The sequence below is a fragment of the Musca domestica genome, unplaced genomic scaffold, assembly GCF_030504385.1.
Source record: "Musca domestica strain aabys unplaced genomic scaffold, Musca_domestica.polishedcontigs.V.1.1 6, whole genome shotgun sequence".
NCBI classification, from domain to species: Eukaryota; Metazoa; Arthropoda; class Insecta; order Diptera; family Muscidae; genus Musca; species Musca domestica.
Genome location: NW_026712363.1, coordinates 24,391,137 through 24,404,563, shown reverse-complemented (window position 1 = coordinate 24,404,563; position 13,427 = coordinate 24,391,137). Strand labels below are relative to the sequence as shown.

At 35.7% G+C, this 13,427-nt stretch overlaps 1 protein-coding gene and 2 long non-coding RNA genes across 3 annotated transcripts; 1 reads left to right on the top strand and 2 right to left on the bottom strand.

The window, feature by feature from the left end:
* Nucleotides 1-276: 276 nt before the first annotated feature.
* On the bottom strand, nt 277-12,841 carry LOC101895743 (ecto-NOX disulfide-thiol exchanger 2). Its single transcript, XM_059129131.1, has 8 exons — nt 12,823-12,841; nt 12,654-12,760; nt 9,472-10,140; nt 8,674-9,408; nt 6,275-6,387; nt 2,621-2,734; nt 2,019-2,558; nt 277-695 (listed from the first exon to the last, which is right to left on the bottom strand). The coding sequence occupies exons 2-8, from the start codon at nt 12,700-12,702 to the stop codon at nt 390-392; spliced, it is 2,526 nt and encodes an 841-aa protein (XP_058985114.1). The 5' UTR covers nt 12,703-12,760; nt 12,823-12,841; the 3' UTR covers nt 277-389.
* Nucleotides 10,380-11,030, top strand: LOC131805659 (uncharacterized). The gene is made up of 2 exons (XR_009343745.1): nt 10,380-10,822; nt 10,879-11,030. It is a non-coding gene; the product is annotated as an uncharacterized LOC131805659 (long non-coding RNA).
* Nucleotides 10,759-11,364, bottom strand: LOC131805658 (uncharacterized). The gene is made up of 2 exons (XR_009343744.1): nt 11,077-11,364; nt 10,759-11,003 (listed from the first exon to the last, which is right to left on the bottom strand). It is a non-coding gene; the product is annotated as an uncharacterized LOC131805658 (long non-coding RNA).
* Nucleotides 12,842-13,427: the final 586 nt, after the last annotated feature.

The window sequence follows — 13,427 nt, the reverse complement described above, 5'->3', positions numbered from 1 at the left end:
AAATGAGGTTTCTCAGGCCCATTTTTGTTTTCTTTTATGTATTTTTTATTTATCTTATTTATTACTTCTTATTTATATATTTATTTTTTTATTAAAAACTCAATTATCTTGCATTGTTTTGTATAATTTTTATTCAATTATCATTGATAAAATATGAAGTAAATCATCTACTAGAAAAACATTTCATTTTGTTAACCTTAGTATTTGAGTAATAATTATCCACACTTTTTTGTATAATTAATTTCATAGTAATTGTTTTTTGGTTCATTTGTATCGTTTTTTTTTATAGAAATATAATTTAAATTTTATTCCTATGTTAATCTCAAAAGTGGTCTCATCATTATGTTGATTGTTTACAATTAAAAAATATGCCTCTAAAACTAAATAATTTAAACAATCTCTTCGTTACTGGCCACAACAGCAGGAGTTCCTCCTGACAGACCACAAAATTTCCACTTAATTGTATGAGCATTATCACTAGAAGACGCATCGTTTTGTTGTTGAGATTTTTCAAAGAGATTTTCATACTTTGCAAGTATTTCATTTATGCGAGTCGCTTGTATGTTGCTTTGTTGCGAAATGTTACGTATGTAAGAACATATGTCTTGGGCCGTTGATCCCAGAGGTTGAATGAGAAGATACGCTGTAGCCAAGGCAATAATTTTTGCATCCTCCAGCGGGGGTGGTTGGGGAGACTGAAAGAATAAGGGATGATATAAATATATCTACCATGATATACAGGGTGAGATAAAAAAAAAACTGCAACAAAAAGTCAAACGCCATAATGTTTACATTTTTTTAATATTATTGAAAGTGAGGAAAAATGTCGGAAATAGCATCAAATTTTAGAATAAGTTTAGATTTGTTCGAATTGACCACCTTTGGCACGAATTATGGCTTTCAAACGGTCAATGAAACCGTCACACGGTGCCTGAATGTTGCTCTACGGTATTTTGGCCCATTTCCGGCGAAGCGCTTGCTTGAGGGGATCGACACTTTGGTATTTTTTAGTGCCAACCTTGCTTTCTAAAATACTCCAGACACAATAGTCCAACGGATTGGTATCCGGAGATTTTGGTGGCCATTGTGCGCTGGAAATGAAGTGAGGAATGTCATTGGGTGGTGCGTGCTGGGGCCTGTTGGAATGTCCAAGGTCTGCGGTAAAAAATGTTTGGGTGCCCAAGGTTTTAATAAACCCTCCAAAATATTTCCGCGATAATATTCGGCATTTATTCTGATGCCACGGTCGATTAATACGAGCGGAGAGCGATCATCGGCTGTTATAGCGGCCCAAACCATCACCATGGCCGGTGCTTGAGTTCCGATGGCCAACCGAATGTGCACAATTTCAGCTGACCTCTTTGGCAAGTAAACACGATCATCTTGTTTGTTTACAAACTGCGGGACAACGAATGTTTTCTCATCGAAGAAAGTCAAATTCGGCAGATCACCACTTTCGACCAGGCCAAGCGAAGCAACTCTTTAGCTCTTTTGAGTCTATTTTCTGTGGCGGGTAAGTTTTTGCACTTTTTGGAATTTCAATGGCTTTACCCCGAGCTCATTTTTCAATATTTGCCGAATGGAATATTGCGATATGTTCAGCTCATGAGCCATTTTTCGACCACTGCGATGCAGGTTTCGATCAAGCCGTCGCTTTTTTATTTTTCGAACCATTTCTGCTGATGTTGCTGTTTTCTTCCGTCCACGTCCTTGACATATGTCGGGCTACGCTACCAGTATCACGGTAACGAGCGATAACACGAGATACAAAAGATTTATTCACATCTAAATGCTGGAGTGCTCTAACGTGGTTTTCCAGCCAAATAAAAAGAAATCACACTATCACGCTTGAATTCCATCACTAATAACTTTTTTGCTGGAAAATTCTCACCAAAATGCTTTTATACGCTTGTAAACAATATAATGAGCTGTCACTGGAATAATTTTAACAGCTGTCGGACGAGTGGCTTAGAAGTTGTTTGCAGTTTTTTCATCTCACCCTGTAAAATTCCACTTACCTTTAGTTCTAGCTGCAGTTTTTCTGGTTCCTTTTCCTCGGCTTTATTTAGAATTTCTTCCTTAGTTTTATCTTCGACACACTGGACATCGTCCATAATTTTCCGCTGTGTTTTTTCCATTACACTTGCATTGGTTGGCTGATTGACTTCCAAAATTTTCACTTCATCATCATCCCCACCTTCCTCCTCTTCCTCCTCATTCTTGTCCACATCGATGTCAATAACTTCTGAGCTATCATATTTTTTCACCTCTCCCATGGCATCGCGTAACTTTTCATTTGTTTCTTTGATTTTGGTCTTGAGCAGCAGCTGCTTGACTCCGGCCTCTTTCAAACGTTTCTCCAACATTTCAATGTGTTTTGCATCTTTTTGTTCGCGCATTTTCGTCTGCAACAACTGGGTTTGCATATTGCGTATGGTCTCCTGGAGAACTTTCATTTGCTTTTCACGAAAATCACTGTTATACTTGAGATCGGTGCGTTCAAGGCTCATTTCATTGCGCATTGCTTCCAATTGACAGCGTAGAGAATCATTCTCCTCCTGAAATTAAATTGGAATATTTGAAATCCTTTGGACAATTTTGTAAAGTGTATGTGACTCACCTTCAGGTTATCGCTGTCAAATCGCCTGCGCTTGGCACTGGATGACGATTGATAATCCCGATCCTCATCGGACATTTCCATTTCATCATCGTCGATTTGTATGGAGCGTAATTCCTAAATGTTTACGATTTGAAAAGAGAACGTGTGTTAATGCTATTTGACTTTGCAACGGCATACATTTGGTTTAACAAAAACAAAAGACTGCTTACATAATAGTAAGGTTATGTATAAAATAGTTATAGGAAAAATTTTGCGAAATTATCCAAAAAATAAAAAAAACCTTTAACTTTTTTTATTCTTTTTCTATTTTTAAATCCAAATATACCTTCTTTCTTATCCTTTTCTATTAACAATTCGGCGTAGCCTTACTTACCTTTTGTCAAAACGTGGGAGATTATATTTTAGAGGGGAAAATTAATGCCCTGTTAGCATTGGAGATTTTTTAAGACGATTTTTTTGTTTTGTTTTTGTTACAGAAAACTTTTATCCAAAATATATACCAGAAAAATGCTTTTGTTTTTTTACCAATTGACCAAACATTCTTTTAACTTTTCTTAAGTTAATTATATAAGCATTTTTATTATTATTTATGAATTGTTGTTCTTTGTTGTATAGCATAAATATTTGAAATAACATTAAGTTTGAAACAAATTATAGACAAATATCTAAATGATATAAAATGTGTGGTATAATGAAGGGTGTGTAACAACCAATATTTAGTTATTTAGTGGGGAGTCAAAGTGTTTTTGACATGAGAACATTCACTTTTTGTCAAACTATTTTAAACTTCGATTCCACAATTAAAAAAGGTTACACATTAAATAAGACAATTGATTTTTAATTTACATGTGATAAATGGTGCTAATATTTAGAAAATGCAGATAAAAATTATATTTAAATGTAAAAGGATTAATATGTGCACAAAATGCCAGTGAATTTAACATGCTTACATAAAATATTTTAGTTTAGATTTCAGATTACATTAAGAATGAACTGAATAAAGAAAGGAAGAAAACAATGATATAGCCACTTAAAATCTAATAAATAAAAGGAAAACACTGAGAACTTCTTATTTATTCAATGTTCCTTACAAAAGCTGTATTTTTGGTCATCAGCGTAGGCAAGAAGGCCCAGACACCGGGAATTTACTAGTCAATTGTGTTCACAAAGCAATCCTATCCAGCCCAGAGCTCAAACAAATTTTTTTACGGAGACTAAGCCACGTTCGATCTTAGTCAATTAAAAACACAATGACCCATTGAAGGCAAGCGACCCTATTACGGCCCTATTGTCGTCGTCGAAAAAGTAAGTCGAGGCGACAATAGCGATATTAGGGTTGTTTTTTTTTTTTGTCGGTAGCGATGAATGATTGCTATTATGGCACAATTACAGAAGATAGAACAAGGCTATAATATATTTTTTTTCTTTTTGGTGTCCCTATTCCCAACATACCAAAAATGCAATACAGCTTGAGAATAATATTATAAAAATATAATTTTTCAACAATGCTTGAGAAACACTTATGTTCCACAAACTTTTCTCAAAACTGTCCTTTGTTGACAAATTAATTTAGATTTTTTGTGAAAATTATCAGAAAAAATTGTTTTCTTTAGTAGAAAGCAAAATCACGCGAATTTAGGACCCATTTGGGGGAGTTACCAGAAATATCCCATCTTCACACCAGACGTTCGCTTAATAAAAATATTGTGACGTGTGTAATTTGAAGAGAACCGGATGCTTACTTCAGATTTTATGATCGTTTTTGTTATTCAAAACTTTGATCCTTTGTGGGGGAGGTACCAGAAAGATCTCTACCATATTTATAACAGATCTTGTGTTGATGAAAATGTTGAGATGTGGCAAATCTAAATAGAATCGGATGTTAATGTCGTGTTTTATGGCATTCATGGATATTCAAATTTTTGACCCTTTGTGGGGGAGGTACCAGAAGGAGTGAACCTATATGTCCCATTTTCACACCAGATCTTGGGTTAATAAAAACATTGTGATCTGAGTAATGAAGAGAACCGAATGATTATTTCGGATTTTATGATCGTTTCGGTTATTCAAAACGTTGACCCTTTGTGGTGGGGGTACCAGAAGGAATGGTCCGATCTCTACAATCTTTATAACAGATCTTGTGTTTATGGAAGTATTGAGATGTGCCAAGTCTAAATGAAATCGGATGTTAATTTCGTTTTTTACCAGCTTCATGAATATTCAAAATATTGACCCTTTGTGGGGGAGGTACCAGAAGGAGTGGACCATATTCACACCAGATCTTGGATTAATAAAAATATTGTAATGTATGCAATTTGAAGATAATCGGATACTTACATCACATTTTATAAGGGTAATAATTATTCAAAATTTTGACCCTTTGTGGGGGAGGTACTTGATGGAGTGGACCGATATTGTCCATTTTTGCACCTGACCTAGCACTGACGCAAATTTTAGGATTTGCAAAGTTGGAGCAAAATCGGATTATTGCTTCTTTCTGTGTAGTAAATTCTTTTCTTAGAAAATGTTGATGTTTTGTGGGGGAGGTACCAGAAGGAGTGGACCGAACTCCATCTCCGAACTCCATCTAAGTTTGGCAACTATATTACGATGTATCAAGTTTGGATCAAATCGGATACTCCCTTCGAGAGTTGGCCATCTCCGAACTCGATCTAAGTTTGGCAATTACGTTACGATGTACCAAGTTTGGATTAAATCGGATACTCCCGTCGAGAGTTATCGTAAGCACCAGCCAGACAGACAGACGGATGGACGGACATCGCTAGATCGACTCCAAATGTCCTGAGACGGATTTGGTCCAAAGACACCTAGGGTCTAAAACCATTATTTCAATGAGGAACGTTTTGGCCGTATCAAATGATATATACCCTCTGTAGCCATATGGTATAATAATCCACAAGAAGAATCAAAGTTTTTATACCCTCCACCATAGTATGGAGGGTATATTAAGTTTGTCATTCCGTTTGTAACACCTCGAAATATACATTTTATATCCCACAAAGTATATATAATCAGCATAAAATTCTATGTCGATTTTGCAATGTCCGTCCGTCTGTGGAAATCACTCTGGCTTCCGAACGAAATAAAGTAGATTGATTGGGTCGAACTATTTTACTTGTTAGATATGAAATTTCTAACAGGAGCCTACTAGACTCCTACGTCTTTTAATTTTGTCTCCAAGGATCACTCTACTTAATAAAAAAATATTCAAAAGTAAATTATAGGACTCAAACCTATAAAGTTCAATAAATATTTCGGGATGTCAAAAAGAGGAAAGAGAGGGTTCATTAAAGGAGTTACTATGAATATATGTATGTATGTAGAATGATAGATAAAATGAATATAATTAGTAAAACATTGATATAAAAAATTTGAAATATTTACAGCAAAATTTAACGAAATTTAAGATACGAAAAATAAGTGCTGGCATACAACTATAAATTAGTGATAATTATTCTACAAAAACACGTATGTTTTAAAAAAAATAGAGACATATATATGAAAAAGGTTAAATTACACAAAAACAAGATGTAGTACACATAAATGTTTGTATGTATGTTAATTGATGTTTGAGAGAGATAGAAAAAAGCTTACAGTTTTTTTAGTTTGTTTACTGCAAAAACAAATACATACCGTGGCCAATTTCTTCCATTGATCGATGTTTTTTCTTTGGGCCTTGGTGAAATGGTCCCAAACCTTCTGATTCTTGTGACTAGCAGCATTAAACACTTTATCAATCTGAGTGACTGAATATATAATATATATTTTTTATATATATGTATAGGCAATAAAAAAATTACAATAAGGTCAAATAATAATACACAACTTAAAAAAACACACAAATAAAATAAAAAACAATTACAAAAACAATAAATAGTTAGAAAAATAATTGGAGAGCTCTGTGGACCGGCGGCTTCTTGTGGTTAGGAACTTGAATGTTACAAACCTTTTGCGTTTGTGAGGAGCAAAAATACCACATCACTCCTCATCTTTATGTGTGTATGTGTGTCTTTATGGAATTCGTTGTTTTGGGAAATACATTTAGAGCGGAAGATATTTCTTTTTTTGTAATTTACCTTTGTTTGAGTAAGGCCCAGGATGGGGCCCTTTATTTGACTGAGTTTCTGCTTTAAAAAATGATGTGTGTACTGTGGAATTGAACTAAATTTGAATACTGCTCTAAACCTATGCTGAATACGCAATGAGTTAGAAAATCGAATATCTAACGCAGTTGGCTATATATCCTATGCCGCAGTATTAAGAAAGTGTGTAATATTTTGATATCCAGAGACAATTGTAAATCGTCATTTTCAAAGTAGGACACAAATAGATAAAATAGGGCACATAAGACCAATGGCAAGGCAATAATATGAAGATATTATTGCGCTACGCAGTACGGCAATAAGACTCCTAACTGTTTTGGAATTACAATATATTTCCTACTTTATCTGCATGCATCCGAAATCCCTCGTGTTTATGAAATATACCTGAAGTTCTTTCTTCTTGTGGACGATAAAGTCATCAATAATCTACGCCACATCCAATTTTTCTGTCAAAAAATATATTTTACAGCTCACTAACTTTTTTTAGTGTTTTTTTTTTTTTTTGTTTTTTGATCCCTTGTGGGGAGGTACTAGAAGGAGTGTACCGATACATACCATCTTCACACCAGACCTTGGGTTAACAAAAATATTGTGATGTGTGTATTTTGAAGACAACCGGATAGTTATTTCGGATTTTATTATCGTTTTGATTATTCATAACTTTGACCCTTTGTGAGGGAGGTGCCAGAAGAAATGGTCCGATCTGTACTATCTTTATACCAGATCTTGTGGATGAAAATATTGAGATGTACCAAGTCTGAATGGAATCGGATATTAAATTCGCGTTTTATGAGCTTCAGGGACATTCAAAATTTTGACCCTTTGTGGGGGAGGTACCAGAAGAAGTGGACCGATACGTACCATTTCCACATCAGACCTTGGGTTAGTAGAAATAATGGGACGTGTATAATATGAAGAGAACAGGATGCTTATTTCGGATTTTATGATAGTTTTGGTTATTTAAAATTTTGACCCTTTGTGGAGGAGGTACCAAAGAAATGGTCCGATCTCTAACATCTTTATAACAGATCTTGTGTGAATGAAAATATTGAGATGTACCAAGTTAGAATGGAATTGGATGTTAATTCCGCGTTTTATGAGGTTCATGGATACTCAAAAAATTTGACCCTTTGTGGGGGAGGTTCCAGAAGGAGTGGACCGATATATTCCATCTTCAAATTAGACATTGGTTCAATAAAAATATTGTGATGTGCGGAATTTAAAGACAATCGAACACTTACATCACATTTTATAAGAGTTTTAATTATTCTAAATTATGACCCTTTGTGGGGAGGTACTTGATGGAGTGGACCGATATTGCCCATCTCCGAAATCGACCTAAATTTGGCAATAATATTAAGATGTACCAAGTTTGGATCAAATCGGATAACCCCTTCGAGCGTTATTGTACGCAACAGCAAGTTAGACAAACAGACAGACAGACGCACGTACATCGCTAGATCGACTCCAAATGTCCTGAAACGGATTTGGTCCAAAGAGACCTAGGGTCTAAAACCGTTATTTCGATTAGTTACGTTGTGGGCGTATCAAATGATATATACCTTCTGTAGCCATATGGCTGAGGGCATAAAAAATGTGCGGTATAGGATATACAGATAAAACCGATGACTTCTATAAATCTAATCCTAACTATAGAGCACAAATATTACACAATAAACATAAAAAAAAACATATGTATATTCCTCAAAACTTGTAAATTTTACCATTTTCTAATCTAATAAAATGTAGACAAATCCAACCAAAACACACACACCCACACTCATCACACTCTCTTCAACAAAAGCACTCACACAAACACTCTCTGATTCAACACAAACCAACAGAACTAAAAAATACATTTTCATCATTTGAGGCAATAAATCTAACATACATATCCTTGAACAAATAAAAAACCCATCAAAAACTTACATTGTGCAGCCATGGCCAACATTTGTTTACGAAAACTCTCGCGAGCTTTACGCAAATCCTCCTCCAAGACTTGTTTATCTGCCGTTAAACGTCTAACATGGGCGTGGGTGCTTTGTATCATCGAATAGAAAACATTGGCATTACGTTTATTGCAATCTCCTCTCTCCAGCCATACGGTGAGGGTTTGCACCCCCTTAATAAATGTGTCATTGCTGCGTAGACTTTCTGCCACCAAAGAGGCTTCATGATCACTATAGTGCGGTATGGGTGGGGGTGATTGAGAACGTAACCGATCCAACGACATACGTTCACGATGTCTCTGTTCCCTCTGCAATTGACGTTGTTTACACTGATAGTCATACTGATCATCTCTGGCCTGGGCATAGTCGACATGCAACCGTGCAAATGTTGTAGTCTGATCGGTGCTTGTGGAGTTGAGACGTAGACGATAGCCACTTAAATAGATCGCTCTATCAATGGATTCCTCGTTGCGAAAACGTATATGGCAAAAGTTCTTTTTAGACATACGTAAGGTGGAGATTACCCCACAACTTTCGAATATTTCACGTAAAATTTCCTCGGTTATTTGTTCGGGAAGACCACCGACGAAAACGGTACGACAACCGGGCGGTCTTTCGCGTATGGTGGGCGGTGGAGCTGAGGGATTTGGTGGAAATAATATGCAGCTTTTGGTTTTTATGATCTCCTTGACAGGTGTTGCTGGAGTTACGTTATCTAAGGGAAGAGAATTGTAAATTGGTGTTATATTCTCTAAAATTTTATAGCCATATATCATACCCGTTCCGGCGTTGACCTGCCCTAATTTGCTCACATCCCCACCAACAGTACCAGCAGCTGCTGTTGTATCTGTTAAAGCTCCATTCCCATAGGCTCCGAATTGTTGCATTTGTTGCATGGCCACAGCCATCATTGTGGTTGACTCCAGCAAATTGTTGGCAGCAGTTTGCTGATTCCCAGCGGCATTTGGAAAAAACATAAACGCCGGATTGATGCCAGGAATTTGACCAGACAGCAAACTATTTAGATAAACACTTCCATTGGCAAGATTTAAAGCTGTCTTATCAGCTGCATTCATCTTGTTAGGGTTTGCATCATTACCCATCATTGCTGCTGTTGCGTTTGCCGGGGAGGGGGTGTCATTGTCATCATTTTCCAAATCCATTGGAGCTGTACCTTGATTTGGTTTAATTGGCCGGCTGGAGGGGCTTAATGATCCCAGTATAGGGGCTGGTGGTGGCTCCGGTGTACGTCTAATATTTGACGAAATGGACTTGGCATTGAAATTGTTTGTCGCAGCCGTTGTGGAAGAAGTATTGTGTTGTCCCGTTGCAGTGTGGGTCGTTGGATTACTGTTCATTTGCATTGCCGCTGCCAAATGGTTGATGAAGTTAGTCTGAGGGGTGGTCATACCCCCCGCCGCCCCTGCAGTGGTATTGAAAAATGGCACTGTAAATATAAACAAAAAACATATGTTTTTAGAGGGGGTTGTTTACATATTTGTTTACAAATAAAAGAGAAAGAAAAAAAGGCAAAATTCAGTGTTGCCAAATCTTGGGAATGAATAAAGTTCGCATGGACTATTCACGGCATTAATAGAATTATAGGTTACCTTGATTTCAAGGTCAGTAGACATTTTATTTAAAAAATGGATGAAGAAATTTTACATTTTATTTAAAAACAAGTAAAAAACATTAACAGCCTGTTCCACGATCTCGAAAGAAAATTTGTGCGAACGAAGGCTACTCACTCACTTTCGCATAAGAATGCGTTCCACTAACTTTCGTTCTTTCTTTCGCATAGCCTTACGTGATTCAGTGTTGCAAAATATTTTTTGGCAAAATTAATCGCGAAATAAGGCAAAAAAAAAGCGCCAAATGTCTAATATAAACGCGAAAAAGCAGCAGTGGCTCTGTCTCAACTGACAGTTCAGTTGTAAACAAACAAATTGTAAATAAACAAACAAAATAAAATTTCTAGTGATTGTGTTCAGATTATTTGTGTTCTTAAAAAAGAAAAAAATGAATATTTCTGTAGCCCTATTTTTTATGGATGATGAGGAGGAGGTTCAAATTGTGCCACGGAGGCATTTAAGAGATGCTTCGAATTTATTTGAAGTACCTAACAACCAGTAAGTATGATTGTATTTTTACATTTTTAAAATAATAAAAAAATGATTTTTTCTAGGTTTGTGTCTTCCAATGGTCTTCATGGGATTGCCTGCTGCTTCCAAAAATTGGCACTCCTCTGGCGAACTTAGGATTCTCCCCCATATACTCAACTATTGCCCGCAGCTGTGTAGTTTTTTCGTGCTGGAATTGAGAAAATAAAAAAAATATATATTTGTTGTTCACAGATTAAATTGCATTTATTATTTTTACTTACATTTTTCTTTCCATTTTCAATCAAGAAATGTTTATGTTAAAACAATTTTCCTTAATTTTTATCATTCGACAGCAAACACACAAGTGACTGATTTTGACATTTGTGTTCGCATGCGTACGAAAGAAAAAAGATAGTGGAACGCAAAATTACACTGAAACGCTTACGTTTTCGTTCGCTTTGATTTTCGTGCAAATTTTCGTTCTGATGGATTTTAGTGGAACGGAAATCAGCTGTTTGTCGTGTAAAAGTTGTGCGAACGTGTTCTTTCGACATCGTGGAACAGGCTGTAAGTTCGACCGGGCCAAACTTTTAATACACTCCACCTTAGGTAAAGGAAGCATTAGAAGCCATTGTGTCCCACAAACACCAATTTCGTGGGAAAATTTCGCAAAATCATGAGAATATCGGATATCGGGAGGTACCGCTATATGGGGCTATACAAAAACGTGGACCTATACATACAATATTTCGGCAACGGAGCTAGAACCCATTAGGACACAAAAATACCAATTTTTATATCTGGAGGTACCGTTATATGGGAGCTATACCAAAACGTGGAACCCATTATGACCAAAAAATACCAATTTTTAATACAAATCCGTGAAAAAATGTGACAAAAACCATAAAAATACCGCATATCAGGTGGTACCATTAAATGGGGGCTATACCAAATCGTGGACCTATACAATACAATGTTTCGCCACCGCAGCCAGAACCCATTATGACCAACAAATACCTATTTTTAGACAAATCCGTGAAAAAATGTGACAAAAACCATAAAAATACCGCATATCGGGAGGTACTGTAAAATGGCGGCTATACCAAAACGTAAACCGATATATCTCGTTTTCAATACCAACCATCATAGATACAATACAAATTATTCTGCTAAATTTTGAAGCTCTACATCAAATAATGTGGGCTGTACCGTGATTTCAACAGACAGACAGACGGACATTAGAATTTTACGCTGATTATGAATATATATACTTTATGGGGTCTACAACGAATATTTAGGGATGTTACAAACGGAATGACAAAGTTAATATACTCTCCTTTCCAAGGTGGATGGTATAAAAAGAGATGAGATATATGTAATATAGTTGAAGATCCCTCATATACTTTGTTATAAATAATTTACACAAAATTTACACAACTGGCAACTCTTACTTACAACAAGTAATAAATGTAAACAAACTACAAGAGCAAAACAAAACGAATAAATATCAATCATCCTCCTTATGCCACATTCGTAACCAACTATATGTAGAAAATGGCGATCACAACAAACATGGGGATAAACGAAAGCGAAACGCACCACGATAAATTCAAGCATAAAAAGTATGACCAAAAATAGAAAAGAATATGGCGACACTAAATTTTCAATGCAAATATAGTTTAAAAAAAAAGAAATTCAAGCATTTAGCAATGCATTGATATACTTTTAAATATTAATTTCACAATCCCCACAACTTGCATTTCTTCTAAAGTATGGAAGAAACAACACAAATTGTGTTTGCGATTGTCGCAACAAGATTTTTTCTGGGCGAGGTGAATGGTAACTTGTATGCACTTACACATATTTTCCAAAGCCTGTTGGCCCAAGTTATTGTAATTAAAAGCCATTTTCTTCGGCAGCACTCTGTAGTAGACACTTTCACAAATAGTTTCAACACATTTTTTCCTTAAAATACTTTTTTTTATTTAGTTATTTTAATAAAAAACCTTAAGAGAAAAGTCGACTACTTGCACTACTTGCCGTCCCAACTAGACAACGAAACGAACGTCAGTTGCGGCGAAAGGATGCCACATTGCGTAATTGTAACAGGGCTGCCATGTGAAAAATGAAAATTGAGGGAATAATGTAGCGAGAGAATTTCTTGAAAAAGGTGTAAAATTGCCCAATACTCTCTACAAAATATTAACAAAATTTTGATATATAAAAATTTCTCAACAGTTTTAAAGTGTAGCACAAAACAGCTGTATTATTTCCAGATTTTATTTAATGTTCTCAGTAGAGTAAGTTCCACCATTAGGTAAAGAAAAAATGTTTTTACAAAAGTATCTGGATTCAAACTTGTTCCACCTCGAACTACAAACTCCAGTAATATCTGTAGAAGAATGCAGTTAGTTTAAAAAAAAGCTTAAGTTCGGCCGGGCCGATCTTTGAATATCCTCCACCATTTCGAACGCTTTTGGCAATTATCAAAAACAATAAAATCCGTTAAAAATTCTGTTAAAATTTTGAAAAATACCAAATGTAGCTGCTATATTAGGGTCTATACGACGACTTTGACCTGCATAGGCAACTTTTGTCATAAACCATTGCAGTATTCAAAAGCGAAACTTGA